General features: G+C 36.5%; 3 protein-coding genes and 1 pseudogene across 13 annotated transcripts; 2 read left to right on the top strand and 2 right to left on the bottom strand.

The window, feature by feature from the left end:
* Positions 1–2,020: 2,020 nt before the first annotated feature.
* Positions 2,021–6,690, top strand: LOC148266123 (uncharacterized). 2 transcript variants are annotated; one of them, XR_015819489.1, is made up of 4 exons: positions 2,021–4,205; positions 4,614–4,715; positions 4,792–4,969; positions 5,919–6,690. XR_015819489.1 is itself a non-coding variant. In XM_088221160.1 (3 exons), exon 1 carries the CDS (start codon positions 3,632–3,634, stop codon positions 4,202–4,204), a length of 573 nt encoding a protein of 190 aa, XP_088077286.1. In that variant the 5' UTR covers positions 2,024–3,631; the 3' UTR covers positions 4,205–4,715; positions 4,792–4,969; positions 5,919–6,690. The 2 variants fall into 2 exon arrangements, 1 of the variants encoding a protein (XP_088077286.1); XM_088221160.1 differs by having other exon boundaries at positions 2,024–4,715.
* A 76-nt stretch (positions 6,691–6,766) lies between these two features.
* On the bottom strand, positions 6,767–9,681 carry LOC110816915 (S-locus lectin protein kinase family protein). Its single transcript, XM_022045262.2, has one exon. The coding sequence runs from the start codon at positions 9,497–9,499 to the stop codon at positions 7,043–7,045; it is 2,457 nt and encodes an 818-aa protein (XP_021900954.1). The 5' UTR covers positions 9,500–9,681; the 3' UTR covers positions 6,767–7,042.
* A 220-nt stretch (positions 9,682–9,901) lies between these two features.
* On the top strand, positions 9,902–12,396 carry LOC110816916 (universal stress protein PHOS32 pseudogene; annotated as a pseudogene). 7 transcript variants are annotated; one of them, XR_002540107.2, is made up of 3 exons: positions 9,902–10,726; positions 11,982–12,027; positions 12,160–12,396. The product of XR_002540107.2 is annotated as a universal stress protein PHOS32 pseudogene, transcript variant X7 (transcript). The 7 variants fall into 7 exon arrangements; XR_002540105.2 differs by having other exon boundaries at positions 12,144–12,396; XR_002540104.2 differs by having other exon boundaries at positions 12,103–12,396.
* Positions 12,397–12,711: 315 nt separating this feature from the next.
* LOC110816912 (Outer arm dynein light chain 1 protein) lies at positions 12,712–20,436 on the bottom strand. 3 transcript variants are annotated; one of them, XM_022045260.2, is made up of 6 exons: positions 19,957–20,436; positions 15,581–15,834; positions 15,379–15,464; positions 14,039–15,299; positions 13,704–13,850; positions 12,712–13,574 (listed from the first exon to the last, which is right to left on the bottom strand). In XM_022045260.2, the coding sequence occupies exons 3-6, from the start codon at positions 15,427–15,429 to the stop codon at positions 12,940–12,942; spliced, it is 2,094 nt and encodes a 697-aa protein (XP_021900952.1). In that variant the 5' UTR covers positions 15,430–15,464; positions 15,581–15,834; positions 19,957–20,436; the 3' UTR covers positions 12,712–12,939. The 3 variants fall into 3 exon arrangements, with proteins under 3 accessions (XP_021900952.1, XP_021900950.1, XP_021900951.1); XM_022045258.2 differs by having other exon boundaries at positions 15,379–15,834; XM_022045259.2 differs by lacking the exon at positions 19,957–20,436 and adding an exon at positions 19,795–19,949 and having other exon boundaries at positions 15,379–15,834.
* Positions 20,437–21,756: the final 1,320 nt, after the last annotated feature.

The raw sequence follows: 21,756 nt of genomic DNA, 5'->3' as shown, positions 1-21,756 counted from the left end.
ATTTTCATTTGTCAAAAGATGCAAAAGAAATTCTCAAGAAATTTCATATGGAAGATAGCTAGTCAATGAACACTCCTATGAATCAAAAGGAAAGGCTAAGCAAGGAAGATGGAATTGAGAAAGTAGATGAGGCACACTTTAGAAGTCTGAATAGGTGTCTGATGTATCTTATAGCAACAAGGTCTAATATCTTGATTGTTGTGAGTATTTTATCTCGATTCATGCATTGTGCAAGTGAAATGCACCTGAAATCTGCTAAGAGGGTGGTTAGATACATCAAAGGTACAATCAACTTTGGTATCAAGTTCAAGAAAATCAATGAATTCAAGCTGTTTGATTTTTCTGATAGTGATTGGGCAGAATCTATTGATGATATGAAAAGTACATCTGGGTACTGTTTTAGTTTTGGATCATGAGTTTTTTCATGGAGTTTGAAAAAACAAGAAATAGTAACTCAATAGTAGCTAAAACAGAATTTATTGCTGTAACTACTACTGTAAATCAAGCCTTGTGGCTGAGAAAAATATTGAGTGATTTTCATCTAGAGCAGAAAGAAGATACATAGATCTTGGTTGATAATCAAATTGCAATAGCTATCTTTCACAATCCGGTTTTCCACGGCAAAACTAAACATTTCAACATCAAGTTATTTTTCTTGAGGGAAGTGCAAAAGAATAGTTTTGTCACCTTAGTTTATTGCAAAACTGATGATCAAGTAGCAAATGTATTTACCAACCATCTGCCAGTTAGTAAGTTTGAAACAATCAGAAAGAAACTTGGAGTTTGCTACATCTAAACAAGGAGGAGTGTTAGAAGTGGTGTTTAGGATGGCTGTCACATCAGTAAATCTGTTTGTGTTTAAATTTGAAAATTTCAAAGTAGTGTTTCCTATCTTTTAGGAGTTTATTATTTTCTGATTTATCATGTGATCATGCTCTATTTTTATGATCATGAATTTAGTGGTTAGTTAATTTTAAATCTATATAATGTATGTTTTGAATTCAATGAAAACTGAAGTTCTCTATAAAGTTGTCTTTGTTTTTCTGCTGCAACTTCACTCTAACAACATTCTTGAACGCTAACAGTTTCATACATTATTGAGCAAGTTGGGTGTTAAGAATCCTCACGCTCCAACTTGAGGGGGAGTATTAGGGATAAATATAAATATTATTTGCACATAATCGTCTACTATGTCAGCTTCTCACTACTATTCAAATTTGTGTATCAGTGTACAACTACAACTCTTGTAATTTTTGGCTTTAAATAGCCTTTTGAATATCAATAATACATCAGATCAACAAAACAAAACTTATCAGACCCATTTTCCTTGATCTTTAGTGCTTTCTTTTCAATCATTTTTGGAGGAAATGAACCAACACTTTTGGGTTGTCTTCAAAGTTTATTCCTTAACAAAGTATTGAGTTCTGGGTTAATCTTTCTTGACATTTTTCTTCCTTCTGGATAATCTAACTTCATTTCTTTGGTTACTCCTCTGAGCTTTCTTGGCAGTTTAAATGATTCTAATTCAGTCTTTTGGAACAATACATATGGGTCTTTACTTTTAGACAAGTTAAGTATGGACATATATTCTAATGTGAATGCTTGTTGTGTTTAGTCAGCGATTGTTCATCTTCCAACCAATAATTGCTAATGTTTTATGTTTTTATACACTCTGGATGATTGCTTCTTCCAAGCCTTTTGACTTGGTTTTGCTATTACTAAACTCATGTAACCTGTCTCATGTTTTTTCATTGTTTTGTTTAACAAATAAGGTGTATTCTTGATGTTAAATCTCTGTTTTTTGTGTGTTTTTCAAAACCCAGGATCGCTCTTATCTGAAAGCTTGCATCTTTCCTTTCAGATTTTTCTTTTGTCTGAGCAGATTGGTTATAGAGACTGAAAGTTGCTGTCCATATTCTAAATTGCTCCCCTCGGTTTTCAAGTCGTACACGAGCAGTCAAGATAAGTTGATTATCAGATGTCAAGCATAATGAAAAATCAGTAAATCCTGGATCCTTTCCTCTTCCTTACAACGGCCTTAGTGATCCATTTATGCCCTTGTGTAACTAACTGGATAATTTGAATGGCAGCAACTTGGGTATTCAGAATATTTCAAATAAGGAAAAGAAGAAAATGAAGAGAACTGGAAAGGAGAGAAAGCCAGCAAAAGGAGCCCCTAATTATCTGACTCATACAACACAATCAAAATTTCAGGCAGCTAATGCAATGTAATCCTGTCAGATAACAAAGGAGGATATCCCAACAAGTGGTAAAGCTAACGCCTGCATTAACCATTCAAATACAGGCATTCAAGGGGAAGAAGATACAAAAGGTACTGGCAATGCAAATTCTAGACCCAGTGGTCAGTTTCATAGTGTACAAAATGCTGAGTCTATACCATCAACTAATGATTTAGAAAGCAAAAACTCAAGATCTCACCATATTAAGGTGAACAAGATTAGCAACAAGACCTACATATGGAAAGGGAAGGAGAGTGGTCACCTGGCGGAGCAAACAAGTCAGAGGAGTACAAGGAAAGTGCAGATCCACAAGGCAAACAAATCAGTTTATAATTATGCGGAGAGGAAAGTAAGCTCAACGAAGATGAATGTTAAGGTTGAGGAGAACTCGTTTTCAAGTGAAGGACTATTGCCCAACCCCATGATTTTCTCTTCAAAACTGAATACTGCTGCCCATGGAACAAAAAAGATCTCAAATTAGGATCCAGCAATGCACAAGAGATATGTTGGTTATTCTCAGTGGAAACCTTGGCAGAGGCGAGGGAGACATTCCCCATATAGTTCATTGTCATATCAAATGGGTCGATGGGAAACAGAACACTGTGAGAAAATTGAAATGCAATCAAATGATTCATCTATGGACAGGAACAACAATACTAGCATGAAAGGACCCGTGGTTTATGGACGAAGGGTAGTTGAGCTCCATGGCAAACCTGTGTTTCCTCAAAAGGGACTATTTCAGGTTCCTTTTCAACAGCACCATTACTGGGGTAGAGATGCTGCAGGAAGACCAATCTTCAGGAGCCAGCATATAGTAAACTATAGTTCCTACTGCCTGCTTTCACATCCTACTGCTTCTGCATGTGGGCACCAAAATATGCCATACCCAGGAAGATTTCAGGTACCAGTTCGTGGTTGGCGTGCACAATACAATTGGGTGAAAATACCAGTGCTGAACCATGCATTCGTTAACCCTGATGCTGCCTTTCAGTTCGTGCCATTATACTCAAGATTCAAAGTTCGCAATGAATACAAAGTTAAAAACAGTATATCCTTGAGTGAGTGCAAAGAAGTGGGTTCCTGTTGGTTTGAAGGAGTCTTGTAAAGGGACTAGTTCTATAAGGACTTGCAATGTACTACCCAATAGCTCGTTACTTTTGTCAAAAGAGAAAAGTAATAGCAATTTGAAAGGAAATGAGGTTACACTCTATGGATCTGTTACTTTAAGTGATTCCAACAGTACCAGCTAGGTATCAGGTGACAAATAAACTTTAGATGAAAGTGAAGCGAGAAAATGTGAATTTACGGGTGCCAGAAAAGAAGTCTATTTTGTCAAACACGAAGATGATGGTATAGCTCATAAAAAAAAACCAAAAGATTCCTCCCAGTACATGATTGGCTCAGAGATGATTACAGAAGCTCTAAATGCTGCTTACAAAGAACAATTAGCATCTGAGAGCTTTGAGCATGTCACTGGCTATCCAGTTGCAGAGTTTGAAAAATTCCTTCCTGCCGCTGCTCCAGTTATTGGTTCTTTGAGTGGAGAAAATGGATGTGTGGTTTGCTCGGATAGTCAGCAGCCACCTATGATGCTCTGTAAGCACCAGATACCTGATGTATCTCTCAATGCTGTTTGGAACTGGTATGAGGAACCTGGAAACTATGGCCCAGAAATTAAAGTGAAAACCTCTCGTAACTTCGAGGAGCTTTTAAAAGAACCAATGCCATTCCGTGCTTATTTTGTTCCTCTCCTTTCAGCTGTTCAGTTGTTTGGCTATCGCAATCTTTCTAGTTGTTGCAGAAGAAATGGAAAACCAATCAACCTTGAAATGCACGAACAAGTAGTTCACTCATTTGAGGAGCCTTTTGTTTTATCTGAGGTTTTCTCATGCTGGGTGAGTCCGAGCTCGTATTTGAATTTTTTGAATCCAAGCAGCCTCACCAAAGAAAGCCTCTTCATTTGAAGTAAGAACTTTTTTTTTTCTATTTTCTGTATGTTGCTTTGATATTTGAGCACTTATCAATAGACTGTAGGCAATTAGTTAAATAGCTGTAGTATGAAACGTAGTAAGATTGTTAACCTTGTTATAAAAACTCGGCACATGTTTGCTCGTAGTGTTTGACACTGCAATCTAGCTTTGTGCTTGGAACATAGAGCAATTTTACTAAAGGGTCACTAATGCTGATATAGGCTGTTTCAGCACATGAATTGAAGAAGAAATTTCTTTGACTGTATCCTTACAACTACCCACAGACACCAGTCAACAGTAATAAGAGTATCCTGTCCTCTTTTATTTTATGCTATGTTTATTTTAATCTCCAAGTTTCAATTACTTTCTAGATTTTGGGGATAATTTGTAAGGATAAATGCAGAATTGTGGAGCTCATTGATGCTGGAAGATCTGATTGTCAAGTATTTGGCGATCCATCAAAGTTAGAATCTCTGAGACTGCAGGATCTGCACCCTGCATCTTGGTAAGTGCTGAAAGTTGTTAGCTTTCACTATATTTAATTTATAGAATTTGAAATAAACCCAGAAGATTCAATTCAGGTTTTCACTGGCATGGTATCCAATATATCAGATTCCAGATGGAGTGTTTCGTGCATCATTCTTGACTTAGCACTCATTAGGATATTTGGTTCAAAGAGGTGTTTCCGATGATTCTCTTAAGAAGAAAGCATTTTGTATTGTCCCCCCTGTAGTAGGACTTCAGAGCTACAACACACAGGTAGAAGTTTGTCGTCTTTAACTTTGTCAGATCATCATTGAAGAAAGCTGTAAATTTTATTTCATAGTTTCCTTCTATACTATTACATTATTTACAGGGGTGGATACCAAATCAGTAATCCCCAGAATATGACAGAAAATATACTTCTAAAGACGTAGGAAACTTTCCTCTATTTAGCATTTTAATATCAAATCTAAATCCTAGATTTTCTCCTAATATTTCTGCATATTTTTTCTACTAGATTTTCTCCTAATATTTCTGCATATTTTTTCTGCTAGATTTTCTCCTAATATTTCTACAATAATTGTCATGTTTCGTGTTGAAAAGTCAAAAGCTGGAATCTGAATCAGTAACTAAAGACCAAAGATGTTTCTAAGTCTAGGCATATCTGTGTATTTCCATCATGTCTGAAATAGGTCTCTAAAATATCTTTTCTTGAACTGTTGATTTAAATGTATATCAGTAAGATAATCTTTAACTCCTATTCTATTCCTAACTATTCCTAGACTGAATATTCAAACTAGTCTTGAAATAGAGGATAAGAACATGATTTGTATGTTTGAGCTATCCCTACCCCAACCTTCAAATATTTGGGGATGGGATTTCTGATTCTTACATTTGAAAATATAAAAATTACTTTTTGCATCTATGTTCCAAGATTAATATAAATAATTATGTATAGGAATCAATTGAAATGAAATATGAAACGAACCAATCTGAACTTAAGTGTCAGATTGTTCAGAGTGATTGCGAATCAGTAGTGGAAGGATTACGTGGAAGGACTTAATCACAAGAGCAATTATATACTAAATTCTTATGTCCAAGTTTAAATGGGTTATCTCAATGCTAGATTTACGTAAATTACCTTTTAAAACACCATTCATCCATTTGGAGAACAATTAATCTGAAAGGTACAACTGAAGTAGTTGACATGCTGTTTATGTGCCAGGGTGAGTGCTGGTTTGATGCAGGGATGCCTCTCAAATCTTCTTTGAAGGAATCTATGCCTTTGAACAGTTCTGAATTTCTCATTGAACAAGTACAAATTTTGGAGAAAAATGGGTTACTATTTTCCAGAGGACAAGTTTACAAAAATAATGTGAAGGTGTCTAATCGGCAGCCAGATTATGGGTTCTTTGTTACTCGGAAACACTAGTAGCTCTGTTGCGTGAAATTCTTCGAAGAGAGTGAATCTTGATGTAGTTTTTGTTGATTTGGGTTAATACACTCTGTACTGAATTTTGGGAAGATTGAAAGAGGAATGTAATGAAATAGGCCTGTGTTCTACTGTTATTTTGTAGATTGTAGGAAACAGGAGGAGGATGTATAGCTTGGAAGAAAATAAAGGGAGTTTTAGTTTTACATCTGGTCCAATTTAGTTTGCATCTTTTTCAATTAGAAGAATCTCTTGAGATATGATGTAAAGAGGAGATATCTTTCAGTTTGTATAGATTACTCATCGTTTTATAGTACCAATTAACATTCACTTTCAAATAGTTCCTGATATAATGCTCGTTTAGTTTATAAAGCTCTAACAGTATAATTTTACTCTTCTATAACACTACCTGGTTAAATTGATGATCATATATTTCCTCAATATATATATATGTATGTATATATAATATTGAGCATATCTCCTTCCTGCAAAACCTAAAAATACAGCTTAAAAGATCAATTCTTTTCTTTCTATTATGATACAACGAATTCAATTTTGTAACAGTAAGAGATGACAGAATAAGCAAAGCTTGTAAATACAGAAATGGCATTAGCCAATATGCCGTATGATGATCATAACGATTTAATCAAGTCATACTAAATATTAATATATATTGTTAAACTGAATAAGCATAAGGGGAAACAAACAGAATAAAGACGTATGATCTCAAAAATGAAATTAAGGATCCTTTTGACATATAAATAAAACATGCTACCTGGGAACACAAGCAAGCGAGTTTCGTAGAACTTTATACCCTCACTTGAAGAAATTGCAAAAACATATATACATATACGGACGACCAAATTGGTATAGAGCTAGTTTTGCTTAGGCTTCTCCCTGATTGATGAACTTCTTGATTACGTATTACTGCTCTTAGACTGGGTAGTTGAAGAATTAGCTGTTCCCTGTGAAGTCTGGTTGGAGGATGACTCAGTGAAGAAGACGATATGCTCCTCGTTGTATAGAAACGCTTGCAGAGACATGGGAACTGGAGGGAGGTTAACAACCAAAACCCCCTCTAGGATCTGAACTACCTGACTCATAGTTGGCCTGTGATTTTCGTCGTCTTGGATGCACCAACAAGCTACCTTACAAATTCTTTCAAGCTCTTCTGCATCAGCATCTCCATTCAGCCTACTGTCTAAGAGAGAAAGGACATCACCCCCTTGTGTTATCAGGGTAGCAGCCAAAGTCGGGAAGAAGCTAGATTTCTCATCCTCGGATTGCTCAGAGTTTCTCCTCCCTGATACAACCTCGAAAAGCGTCATACCGTAGCTGTAGACATCAGCTTTCGCTGTTATAGCTACTCCTGAGATCCACTCTGGTGCAAGATACCCTCTTGTCCCTCTCATGGTTGTCAGGACCCTGCTGAACTCACGTCCAACAAGCTTTGCCAAGCCAAAATCAGCCACTTTTGGACAAAGTTCAGCATCTAGGAGAATGTTCTCTGGCTTTATATCACAGTGAATGATGCAGTCTCTGCACTTATCATGTAGATAAGCCAAACCTCTGGCTGTCCCCAGTGCAATTTGGTATCTTGTTTTCCAGTCCAAAATTTTTGAATCCTTTCCACGGAAAAGATGGAAACCTAAAGAACCATTTGGCATATAATCATAGACCAACAACTTTCTAGTTCCTTCTGAGCAGAATCCACGCAGCCTAACAAGATTAACATGTTGGATTGTCCCAATTGTGCTGACTTCTGTTCGGAATTGCTTCTCACCTTGGCTTATGCTCTCAAGCTTCTTCACAGCTATGACAGAAGAATCAGGTAAGGTTCCTTTGAAGACAGAACCAAAACCCCCTCCCCCCAATTTCTCAGAGAAGTTTTTGGTTGCGCTTTGTAAATCTCTGAATGCAAAGGCCGTGAGCGAACCCTCCATTGCTTTCGCTGTTTTCATACTTGACCTTCTTCGCATCAAGCATACCAACATTAAAATACTTAGAATAGCTACTATCACCACAGAGCCAACGACAGCAGCAATAACCGCAACTTTTCTATTATTTTTATGACTCGATAACTCTGAAGCTGCAAGCCTGATGTTGAGAGTTCTTCCTTTACTGTTGTTTTCTGCAAGTTGTTGCAAATTCAAGAGACCTCCAGTCCAAATCGAACACTGGCCGCCTTCATAAGCATAAGCTTCGCAAGAACAGTTATTCAAGCAGGTTGATTCACATTGCTCAAGGCTTCCTGCTACAACAGTTTGAGGATCTTCAGGCAAATCCACGTTGACATCTTCTAAAAACCCATCTCTTTTTCCATTAGCAAGGCTAGCATTTGAACATTGCAGACTGGTTTTCCTCTTACAACCACCAGAATAATCTGCCAAGTCCCAGTCTTTCTTCGATCTTGGTTCGAAACCAGTCAAACAAGTACAGAAAGGAGGAGATTTCTCACTGCAGCTGCCAAATGATCCACAAAAAGCATAGACCTCACATTGTTGCCTGGGTTGAGACCAGAACAAGTTCCATTGCTTTGTACTCTCCAACCATGAAAGCTGCTTGATTTGACCTGAGACGTCCATAACAAATCGAGAAATGGTCGAAGAATCGTAAAGAGAGTAGGTAAAATAGCTCTCATTCTCGTTGGTCACAAAGCTGAAGTTATAGATATAATTGGATCTCATTTCAGGAACCAAGCTGAAGATTCTTCCATTCCAAGCTCCACTAGTCCAATACTGCTTGGTTCTATTCCACAATATAAAATATGAATTGCTTCCATCTGGGTCCAGCTCCAGAGAGAAAAGACCTGTTGCAGGATCTTCAGTATTCTTCCATGAAGTAAGAAGCTGATTTTCTCCACTACGTTTGTTCAACCCAATCTTACCACCAGGCAGCCAGGTATGAGTGGGATAATCAAAGCTTTGCCACAAGGGTTTTGAAGAATCAGACCCAGCTCTCAAAACCAGATTTCCTTCATCAAGCAAAACCGCCTCTCTACCACCTTGAACGGTAGAGTTCACATTGGTTGACCAAATTGGCACTTGGGACTCATTAAAAAGAACCAAATTACCATCCGAGATTCTTAAAACGGAAGAAAATCTATCAGACACAGGTGTTTCTCTGTTTGCCACCCAAACTATCGTCTGCTCTGATATTTTCTTATACCACATGCCTATATAGTACTTTGAGGAGTTACCTGGTCTGAAGAAACCCAGTTCGAAGATGCCGCCGACAGAGACAATAGTTTGGTCGCCGGAGAGAGACTGGTTACCAGAGATCGTATCAGCTCCATAAGACACATGAGAGTTTAGAGAGAAACAGAGGAAGAGAACACATTCAAGCACCAACCATGGATTGTTTCTGGTATCCATGGCTCATCACAGGGTAAAACTCAACTGATTTTACAGGGTAGATATGTCACTGAACAAATAATTAATATACTATATATATACCAAGAAAAAATGTAAGAAACAGAGACAAGAGGAGACTGAAGAGGGAGAAACAGTCAAAAATGGTTGTACAATAATGCCAACCCCCAAAGAGAAGCTAAAGACTCCTACGAGTCAACCAAACTTTTCTTGCTTGACTTTTTCTTTTATAGTTTGTTTTTTCCCCACATTTTATATTTATTTAAATAATACATTTTATTACGTCACCTCAAACGTCATAAATAATATTATCCTCAAAAAAAGGTTTTGGGCTTGGGCTTGTTGAATCAATTGGGTTTGGGCCTTAAAAGCAACCCGCTATAAAACATTGACTTCCCTCCATCCCCTTCATTTTCAAGTCAACTCCTCAGGCAATTCCCACAACCCAGAACTACTTTCTATTATTTCCATGAACCAAAACTCCTCATCGGAACCGGACCTTCCAGTTCCGGCGCCGCCGCCAATTCGTCTCATGCCTTCCTCCCCATCTATTTCACTCACCACGCTGACTCCAACTTCCGGAGCTCAGAGGCGAATAGCGATCGCTGTCGATCTAAGCGACGAGAGCGCCTACGCCGTCCGATGGACCGTACAGAACTATCTCCGCCCCGGAGACGCTGTTATCCTCCTCCACGTTCGCCCTACCAGCGTCCTCTACGGAGCCGACTGGGGTGCTATCCAGCTTGAGATCAATAACAACAGCAATCGTAATCATGACGATTCCACCGCAACAACTGCTGATGAACATGAGAGGAATCAGAGGCTTGAGGATGACTTCGATAACTTCACGACGACGAAGGCTAATACGCTAGCGCAGCCGCTGGTGGACGCGCAGATTCCGTTCAAGATACATATTGTCAAGGATCATGATATGAAGGAGAGGTTGTGTTTGGAGGTCGAGAGGTTAGGGTTGAGCGCGATGATAATGGGGAGTAGGGGTTTTGGTGCTGTCAGGATTAGCTCTAAGCTTGGCCGGCTTGGTAGCGTCAGCGACTACTGCGTCCAACACTGTGCTTGCCCTGTCGTCGTGGTCAGGTCTTCCGAGGACAAGGATGGCCGTCGGGGTTCTTCCGAGGTTGCCTCAACACTAGTTGGCGAGGACGCGGAGCTCCATCCCTTGCCCGAGGAAGAGCAGGAGTATCATGACGCTGAGGATTAGAGCTGTTCAAAGTGAGTTTTGCTTTTGTTCTAATGTTTATTTATTTCTTTACTTCTATTTAAATACTCAAGCCTGTTTACATATTCAAAAGATTCAAGCCTGTTTAGATTATACACAAGTGTTGATGGCTTCAATGATGCGAATTTTTGCTGGGAGCTTTCTAATTTTTTGCTGAATTAGCATATTGATGTTGGTGAATTACTGATATGTAATTGTTGCTTTATCTGAATTCTGGGTATCTAAGCTGTTGGATTACACGATTTCTGGATGATAAAAACTTCAATCTTTTAAGAGTTGTTTTGTTTTGTGCTTTTATTTCAAAAAAGAAAAAGTTGGTCTGTTTTGAAAAGTCCTAAATTTTCCCCGGAGTGAATTGGGTAGCAGCATGTGAATTATGTGCTGGTAAAGTAGATGATTGGATTCATTGTACTTGGACCTTTAGCATGTCATGTGAGCCTTACAAAGAAAGGAAAAAGTGTATTGTGACCTTGACCACCCATCAATGTGGTGGGATGAACTGTCATCCACTTCACCATTAACTAGAACATCAACACCAGCGTTGGATAGAAGGGTGGGATGGTAGGAGAGAGATGCAGCCCAACTGCTTAATTAATCCTGTGTCTGAGAAAGGATTCTTAAGTGTTTCTTTAATTCTTCAAGCCGTACTGCTGCCATGTCTTAAATATTTTATTGAGGTTCTGTACAGTCCTGTGATGCCGAAAAAGAAAATGAATTTCACTAGCTCCATGTAAATAAACAATCAAGGTTCCATATACATTCTCTTAATGAGCCTTAGCTCACTGGTTATTTTCCTATTAGTACTGAGTGGGAGTTTAGTTTTGGATGTGACTTAGCCACTTGTTAAAATATGTTAATAAGCTTATCTAGAGAAAAAAAATACTCAGAAAGAAAATTTAGAAGGCAGTTGCAAAGGCTCGCTCTATTTAAATTCAATCTCAATGATGTGTCAACCATGAAAAGTTAAGTTGTTGGTGTACGTTATTCCATAGGTTGTATGAAGTAGAAGGTAATCTGTGTGCCTTAGCATCTAAATACTTATGCTTCCCTCATAGATTATTGTTACATTTATGGAGGTCACAATCTTATTTTACAACAGTTTTGGGTAATTAAAACATCATGGAGTCATGGGTTATGATTATCTTCTTGTTTTTTTCATACATGAGAAGGGTTTAAAAGTTTACTGCTAACTTTTTCTGAGATGTTGTCTAGTATTTCCATCTTACCAGTTTCATTTGTTTACAGTAGATGCCCGTGGATGCTTAAAGCAGTGGCAAGCTATTCCTGACTTCAGGTACTTTACGAATTCTGGTTATGTTACAGTTCCAATTTGCTTTGCTGTATAAACTGGTATATTTTTTATTATTAGCTAAAGAACTGAAATGGTTTCCCTACATCAATCCTGTGGAGAACATGATCAACTTAGAGTAAGAAGGCAAAAGCTGAAGGCTGGGAAACAAGTTTAAGAAGGCAAAGAAATTCAGTTTGGGTGATGAACATTTGTAAAGTGGAGTTCGTAGTGGTTTCTTTTATTGTGAATTGTGTGCATCTGCAGTATTCGTGCATTGTTGTACATTAAAATCTGTATGGTCTCCAAACTTGTGTACGACAAGAACATAATTGTAACCTTCTCATTTTAATTATAAAACTGATTGGTTAATCATCGACGTTTGGTCGGACAGGTAGTGCCGGTCACCTCCACATTGGTGATCTCAATTTGAACCATATGTATGATAGCTTATGTTTAAAATACAAAACAAAATGTGATTAGTTATGGGAGAAATATGTAGGAGAAAAAGGTTTTTTTTTTCCTTAAAAATTTGCCACAAGTTTGCTGGAAAATGGAATCAAACACATTTTGGCAAAGACAAAAATTCACCTGCCTCCATGGGGAAAGAGAGTATCTCGATTTGGAAGGGGAAAAAATTTCCAAATGATCAACTTCCCAGAAAGTTAAAGAACGATCAAACTTAAAGAGTTAGAGAAGCTTCAAAAGGATTTATTCCACATTGGCTTACAATTGTTTTCCAATAACACCATGGAGGATAAGCATACTGCAGACAACACAACGAAAAAAGAAATCAAAGAGATACTAGTCTGGGAATCTACTTCAACAAAACCAAAAAAAACAAATTATTGTTATTGCCAAAGAAAACCAACTACTAAACCAGAATAAACCAAACTGCATAAAGCAAATCAAATCATCTCAGGGTGCCCCCAAAGTTCCCTCACTTCGGCTCCTGCGAATGGATAGCTCTGACCTCAAGTTCTGGATTTTGCTACTGAAGTCAAAATAGTGGTGGTGGTGATCAGCAGTTGCTCTATTTCCACTAGGAGGAAGGCGCCCATGTCCATGCCTGCCCTTGGACCTTTTTGGGAAATCCAACGCCTGGGTTTTACGACCATGAGTTGCAGAAGATGGTGATGGTCTGCGGACAGCCACACCATAGCTACTTTTCCTTGCAGCCTTGATTTCTGACCTAAGGCTGCGATCAAACTGATGGCTGCTGATGCCTAGCCGAACAGATCGCTCTGTCACATCCTTCAGGGTGTTGGTTTTAATGGGCTGCCGGTTATAGTAAGTCAGATGGGGAAGGAGTCCCTGTAAATACTTCTTCAGTTGCTCATCTCCAACATTCTTCTGGGCTGGGTTTCCTTCCAAGCTGATGGCCTGCAGGGAGTTGTAGTTTGCAGCAAGTTGACCTAGACATTTTGCGGTAGAGATTTTGTTGAAACGTAGATCAAGAACAGCCAATTTTAAAAGACGATGAAGGCCCTCTACTTCGCTAATTTTGTTTCCAGCCAAGTATAACTCCTTCAGAGATGAACAAGAAGCCAAACCTATTACAAAAGAAATTTTGCATAAGGAAATTAAAAGCCACAAAGTTTGGCGTATAGGGGTAGAGGTGTAAAAAAAAGATAACTTTCTAGAGAGAATATAAAAACAAACATACATTACATATCACATACCATGACCGATTCTAAAAATTCGGTTGTAGCTCAGGTCCAATACACGAAGTCGAGTCAGTTCACGTAAACCCTCAATGGTGGATATATTGTTTTTTGACAGGTTCAACATGTGTAAGCCTCGAGGAAGAGCACCAGCAGTTATTCTTGCTGAAAAAGAGAACAGATAACTACTTATAAACCAAGACTAATAGAATATGCATTACTTCATTTTTATATAATACTACCAAACCAAGTTTGGTTAAACCTGCTGCTACAAATAAATAAGTATGTTGAAAACAAAGCAAATAGCTTAACTAATTAAGAACCATAGAAAAAGCTTCTGCCAGATTACCAACCTATGGAGTTTCCTGATAGATTGAGCACCCTCAGGCTTACAAAAGCACTGAGGAAAGGGATCACAACCAAGCCATGATTGGCAAGCTGCGCTATGGAGGCTGAGGCACTCAAAGAAGATATATACTTTTTGGCAGCTTCCATACCAGGAGTTGTCTTCATATCCCCTTTAGTAGTGGTGGAACCATTCAAGACAATGGGTTCTCGCTTAACCTGAACATTTTCATCTGGTAATTCAGTTGTTTCCACCAGCGCAGTGCAATGTTGAAGATCATTAACCCACTCCTCTATTCTCTTAATCTTGAAGTCCTTGCTAGACAATTCATCCCCCTTCTGGAATGAAGACTCTCCTTGATTTTTTCCAGAGCCTATTTCTTCTGAAACTGGCACGATCCAGTCTTTAACTAAAGCTGAGTAATCATAAGGATCATAACCATCATCTATAAAATTTTCAAAATGATTTTTTCCAGAGTTAGGTATGATATCACCTCTTCCTTGTTTTTGCCTCACCTCTATCTCAATTTCATGAACTGAGTTCTCCCTCCGGTGCAGGTCTAGAACATGAAGATCATCAGCAGATCTTGCCTTAGGTGACAGGTAAGAAAAACAAGATGGTCCTTGAGAACCAGGTACAGTATCAACAATATTTGGCATAGAACATGATTTCACCATCACTGATCGAGTATGAGGTGCATGGTTCCCAGGGTCATTTGCATGGTCACCAGCTAATGGAGAATCAGAATACTGACAGCTTTCCTTTTCAGAATGTTGAGCATCTCCAACTGAGAAAATACATTCATTATTTACTCGGTCAGGACTTAAATCAAAACCAGATTCTAAGGTTGGAACCATTTGATACTGAGTAGATGGACTCTCCCCTGGATACTTGCTGCCATCCAAGCAAATTCTTGATCTGTCATTTTGCTCATTAGACTCGGAAGAAAATCCTTGATCTGTCACATTGTCCACATCATTTTCACGAGGAGCTTTCCCTTCCCGATATAGTTCACTTCCCAGGGACTGACTTTTCTTGATGCATGTTATTTGATTAACCCCAATGTCACCCTCCAAATAGAATTTGCCTTTTATTTCCTCGGATTTCCAGCCATGCTGAACAGAATCTAAACTTGCAAGCTTTGCAGCGTAACCGATCTGAGAATCTCCAGCCTTGAGGAAGGATGAGTTCAAGCTCTTAGGGTCTTGAACTTGAGAAAAATCTTCAGAAGTTTTTTGCATGGCTTCAACAGAATGTTGGACAGTTTTCTGATGGAAAAAGAAATTGAGTCAAAAAAGCATCCAGAACTTTAAGAAACAACAAACTGCAGGCAATTATTACGCTTACCTTTGGTTTGTGGCAGTGGATATGACCATTGAAGCATGAAAACCTAACCATTGTGCTAATGCAGACCAGAGCTACATCCACACAAGCTATTTTTTATGTTATGCCAAAAAAAGAAACAAAGAGTAAGCGGGATAAACAATTCTTCACATCAAGGTCCAGAAGCCTGAAACAAAGACTCGGTTAACACGTAAGGACAAGATACCATCAAGCTTCCAGGGTTTTCACACAACATTGTCCTTAGCCATAGTCAAGTGACAGACCCTCTGAAACACGGCACAACCTCCAAATGTGTGATGATCTCGATCTTCTCAAAACACAAAGTGCAATCACTCCCTCGTTGTCACCCCACACCCTCTTAGAGGTGCGAGAAGAGTTTGACTTTGCTGTAGCTGCCAGAGTGGAAAAACTTTTCCAATTAAGTGAACCCAATTGCAAACATGCATAAGAGATTCTGGCCTGAAAAGTTAAGGGAAAAGGGATCAAAGGTAATAGAGTGTTAATTTAGTCATTTCCACTTTAAATCAAACAATGAATTGATATAACAAAATCATGATTGGGGGCTGATCAAGAAGAATATTCAATCGATCAACAAATGTAAAGCAATATCAACCTATGCTGCCTGCTAACTTATCCTTTTTTTCCTCATGCATAATCAACCTTTCCCACAAAGAGGAAGCATTTCATGCCAGAAAACAAAGAAAAAAGCTTATACAAAATGCACAAAGAAATTCCCTTTTTTAAGTTTCATAAAGTATCATTCCAAGAATTTTCAAAATGCATGTACATATGTGATATGAGCAAGGAAAGGAAAAGAATTTCTTCATGAGAGGAATCAGCAAAGGAGTGGATTTTCTTCCTAAACCGCATGGGAGATCAAGAGAAAGAGGAAAACAAACCTCACGCCTTGATGGGAGATTGAATCTCATGGATTTTGGGGAGATTATGAAAGCAGTCAATCCTTTCCCAAGCTGGTCATAATCTTTCTTAATTTTTCCATCAATCATCTCCATAATTAATTAAGATATTGTCTATTTAAAAAGAGATCATATCTATCCTATTCTAGAAAGCAATCATCTTAATTTTGCTAGTTTTTCTATTCTACTTTATATTTATTTTCTTATGGAATTTTGCCATTAATTTAGTACATTGTTTTTCTTATTATTTACATGGCCTACACTATAAATAGGCCTTTAATTGAGAGTTGTAGGCATTCAAAAATTTTACAATGATAAAATCCAGATATTCTTGTTTTAAGCTTTCAAACTTTCAAAAGTGAATGAGTGGATTTTCGACTGACTTTTTACGCTAGAAATTGGAATTGCTTATCGAGATAAGTCTCATGACGTCTTTTCAATTCTAATTCTTTGTTTCTTTCCCTATAAACTTAGTTTTCACTTCCATGTTGAGTGCGGGTCAAGTAAGGAGGTTTACTTAGGGTTTTGAGTTTTTGGTTGTTGATGTATATGCAGGGTTTTGATTTGTGTTGTTAATCCCGGGTTCCACATCAATATGTTTATATGTGTAGCAGAGGTAATTCATTGCAAAAACACAAGACTAAACAGAAGCAACTAGTAATTTTGGCAGCATGAAAAAAAACTGCATATGGTGGAGAATCTGAAGAAGAGTTAAAGGAAAACCAGAAATTCATAATTTGTGTCCTCAATTCAGTCTGCCATAAAGTTATGAGTTTCTTCCTCAGCCCTATTGTACTCCTTTTTTCCACAACTTCTCAATATCTTCTTCAAACTTCTCAAGATTAAGTAGAAATGGTCTCTCAAAATGAAAACAAGAAAACGAATGGGGCATTGATCTAAAAAATAAACCCATATCGTTAAAAATGAAACTGCACAATGACAAAACAAATTCTAAGATTCAACCTATTGATATGAACACAACCAACCCAATAAATTATAGATTAATCAAAAAGCATAATCAAACTCATTCACGGGACAAATTTAACTTAATTGTAACAATAATATCCTACTAATTCAATGTGCAACTTTGTCCAATCAAATCTTACTTCTGGTATACAAAAAATTTTCAACATTAGAAACCCACATTCACAAACATCCTTATCAACTGATTACTAAAGCTGTATTAGTCGCTGCACAGAGTGCCTAGTTTACAACTATGGATAAAATGCAAGTTCAAGCATTATGATCTAATGAACTCAAACTCTTACAGCAAAGGAGAAGTATGCCTACCCAGTTCTACAGCCTTGACCTTTTAATTTTATTTTTCTAGTTTGACACGGATATAACAATAAGGTGTTTATGAGTTTAAGACTGTGTAGGCATAATCCTAACCAAGAGAATTCTAACTTGCCACACAAAAGGTGCCTAAACACTAGCCCACCGGTCAGGCAGATATACAGAGGTAAGATAAAGGAGAGTCAACCTAGCCTAGGAAAGGTACACAACTGTAAACGTAATCAAACTCTATATGCGACTGAGTGACTTAATCGAGTAGTTGTTGAGTAAAAAAAACAAAAGACACAAAATTTAATTAAAAAAAGCAAATGACACAAGATTTACTGGTGTCACGCCTAATATAATAGGTACGGATATTGGATTAACTTAGAAGAATTTTAAAAATCATATATGAATCTCTCTCTCTCTCAAATCTCAGGCCCTAATACAACCCAAATCTCACACAGTTCTAAATCATGCAGTTTTGCTAGCAAAGTAAATATATATGTATATATAGCAACTTTAGAAGGATCCCAAAATAAACAATCGTAGCATCTAGAAAGTTTACTGGTATTTAATAGTGCAAAATCAAGACATATCTTAACAAAAACTCCACAAGCAAGCATGGAAAGAAATTAAACCAAGCAGATGGAACACATGCATGAGGCAGTATCCTCATGAGCTAGTCAAACTCAAAAATAAATCATTATTCTCTGAGGTATTTTGGCAAGAAGGTCATAAGCATATTCAAGATACTAACTTTCCTCCATCCGACCTTCTATTCCATATCCTCAAGCATGCAGAAGCATATAAACATATTCAAATAGTCTATTGCAAGAAATCAGAAACTGTTTCAGCATTCTACATTTTCTGAATAAAGAAAAATTCCACAGTACCCAAAACAAAAGAATGGAGGTTTTACCAGTAAATTCTACACAAGAAATTCCTTCTTTAGATAACCAATCGACGATTAGATACCATTTTGGATATTTATTAGAAGAGAAAGGAATCCCTCAGAAACTCTCAATTCTCTCCTCAGTTTGTCAAAAAACTTCTCCTTTCTCTCTGAACGACTCTGAGGATTCCCCTTCTTCAATAGATCTCTTTTCCTCCTTTTTTGAAATTTTAAGTTTCCAATCTTCTTCTTCCTATGGTCTCTTACACTTGGCCTCCGTTTTCTCCTCTCAGAACCCTCAAGAACTTTGCCCCTTTCTCAAATCACTCGCTATGAACCCCTGATTCCCTAGCCGGAACCAGAGAATCTATCTGCTTTTTGTTAATTTCCTACTACACCCCTCTCTACCCAGTTATGTTTAATGTGACTTAGTTTCTCTTTTTTTTTTTCACCTTTGTTTCTGTTTATAAAGGAAACGGCTTATGAACATCGAAACAAATATGCAAGGATCAGGTGCAGGCATGGCTCATGGTAACTCAGTGTGTTCTTGTCATCGTTGGATCTAGCTCAAATTGAGAGATGTTGATCTTAGATCTGTCATCCCAATATTTTTCGTAGTATTTTCAAAATGCACATACATGCAAGCATACGGATAACGGCTGTCTTTGGTTGCAAAACCAACCCAAAAATGGAAGAAACTAGTGAATTTAGCAGCAGGCAGAAACATCTGAATGTGGAGAATTCGGAGAGAAGGAGAAAGAAATATCAAAAATTCATGATTACATCCTAAATTTAATCTGTCACTTTCTCCTTAACCCTACTGATGTTCCAGTCTTTATTCAACTTTGTCAAGCTTAACTAGAAATCATTCTCTTAAAAATGAAAGAAAAGGAAAAATTTGAGGCATTGACCCACATCGTGGAAAAGGAAATAAGACAATGACAACAAATTCTCCGTTCCAACCTATGGATATAAACCCTATCAACACATTAAATATAGATTAACCGCCAAGAATAATTAAAAGAAGAAACATTCGAGGAAAAACAAAACTTTATCTTAACAATACACGAATCTTAATAAATTCAAGAAGCAACTCTATCCAATCAAATCTGGTACGAATCCAGAAACATCCATATCATAAAAATAATAACAATGGAAAAATCAAAGACAAAATCGAAGAAAACAGATTACACATCAGAGAAAATATTAATAACTAAGGAAAAATCAAAGACAAAATCGAAGAAAACAGATTACCCATCAGAGAAAATATTAATCAACTATGAAAAAATTGAAGAGATAATGGAAGGGAGACAAAGAAAAGAAAAAACCTACCGTGCAACATATTAAAAACTACAAAATGGTGTTTTATTTGCAGCGGAACTAAGATCAACAGATAAAACCAAATAAATAAAAGTGAAGAGAAAGGGTAGATAAATATTGAAAAGAGAGGAAAAACGCGAGGTGGGTGGAGGAGAAAAGACAGAGGAAAGTTACCTGTCTGTAGCCAGATTGAGTTTGAGGTAACTATTGAGCAAGCTAGGCGGACTTTTATGAAATTTTTATATGTAAAAATACAAAAGCTTTGAACCAACGGCGAGATGACCAGGCTTAAACGCTAACCCTAATCCTTTTCTTATTGGGTTTGATTTGCATCGCATGCAAATTTCAGAACTTTAACAAAAAATAATAATAAATAATAAAAACAAAGAATCTGTTTTATGAAGGGAATATGTATAAGAGGAAAGAAAAATCGTAGTGGGTAGTAAAATCTGGTTTAGGATTCTGATTCTTGGAATTTGGGTGGCTGATTTTATTTATTTTTTGGTTAATTGTTTCACGAAACTTTCAAAAAAAAAAAAAAAGGTAAGAAATTTGTTGTCCACAAAATACAGCGGAGGAATGTGGAAGGAAAGAGTAGATTAGAGAAAAGAACGCATCTTGTTCCATGTTTGCTTGCCTTTTTAGCTGCTACAACTCTTAAGTCTTACTAAGGAAACCTGCTTTTCTCAACCTTTATTTTTCTTTTTATTTATATAATAATTGTAATAAGAATATTAGTAAATATTTTTAAAAACCCAAGTTAATAATGATTTACTGAGATTTTTTTCAATTTTATATAAAAATAAAAACACACATCTAGTTTTTATACTATCTATTTTTGTACTAATTCTATTAAATTTATTTTGTGAAACAATTAAATCGGTATGAGGAGTTTATTTTTGTGTTGGCTGTTTTATTTATTTATTTTTGTAATAATTAAATTTGTTTTATACTATTTATTTCAGGCCCAAAGTTAATCCAATGGCCATTTGATGAATAGCCAGAGAAGCCCAATAGCTCTTACACAAGCCCATTTAGAAATAAGAATTAGTGGAAATTATTTTAGAGAAAAAAAGAATAACAAAATATAAATGAAAATTAGAAATTTCCAAATGGTATTTTTTTTTTTGTTTTTTTAAATATTTTCTTGAAATTTAATATATATATATTCTTAATGAGTTATACACTTAGTTTTATAATTTAATTAAAAGATTTCAGTTGATTACTTCACAACCTAATCAAAATATATATACCAATTATCTATAAAATTTTAATTAAAATAATAATTTAATCAATTACAAATTGTGTTATTTTAATACGACTATAAAAAAAAATTATTTAAAGTACCATCATATATGTAACACAAATTAAAATATAATTTATTTTTGTATTAAAACCATATGAAATTCAGGAGAATAATTTTCGTTGTAGATAAATACCCATCAAACTTTTGTATCTTAAATTTATAACTCTGTAAAGTTTTAAGTAAAAATACTCTCATGATTTTACATTTAAATTTAGTGTTATATTCAAAGCATATGAAATTCATGAGAGTATTTTATTTTTTTAATATATATTTCAACAATATAATATTGAGCATTCATAAGAGTAAATTATAAAAAATTATAAATTCACCCAGTTTTTGACTCAATTGTGGCTTAGTCCGTAAGTTACCAATTTATACATGTTGGATATTGCTTTAGAAAAAAACACTACAAGGTAACACAACAGAAGACTTATGGTACTAATAAAAGTCACTGTCAGGTAGTGGTAAGTAGTATTAGAAAATGTTGGGAGAGTCCTAAGATGAAGGAAGGACCTCATAAGATATTTCCTACGGCCCACACACAATCATCACCACACAAATAAAATTGAAATCAACAAAATCTCCACCACAACCAAACACTTTCCTCTTTTTAAAATATCTTTCTTTTTTTTTTTTTCTTTTCTTTTCTCCCGAGCCATTCTTTTTTC

Source organism: Carica papaya, chromosome 5 (assembly GCF_054855325.1).
Source record: "Carica papaya isolate Zhongbai chromosome 5, ASM5485532v1, whole genome shotgun sequence".
NCBI lineage: Eukaryota > Viridiplantae > Streptophyta > Magnoliopsida > Brassicales > Caricaceae > Carica > Carica papaya.
Note: the sequence above shows the minus strand (reverse complement) of the source record. Positions and strands in the feature narration are given on the sequence as shown.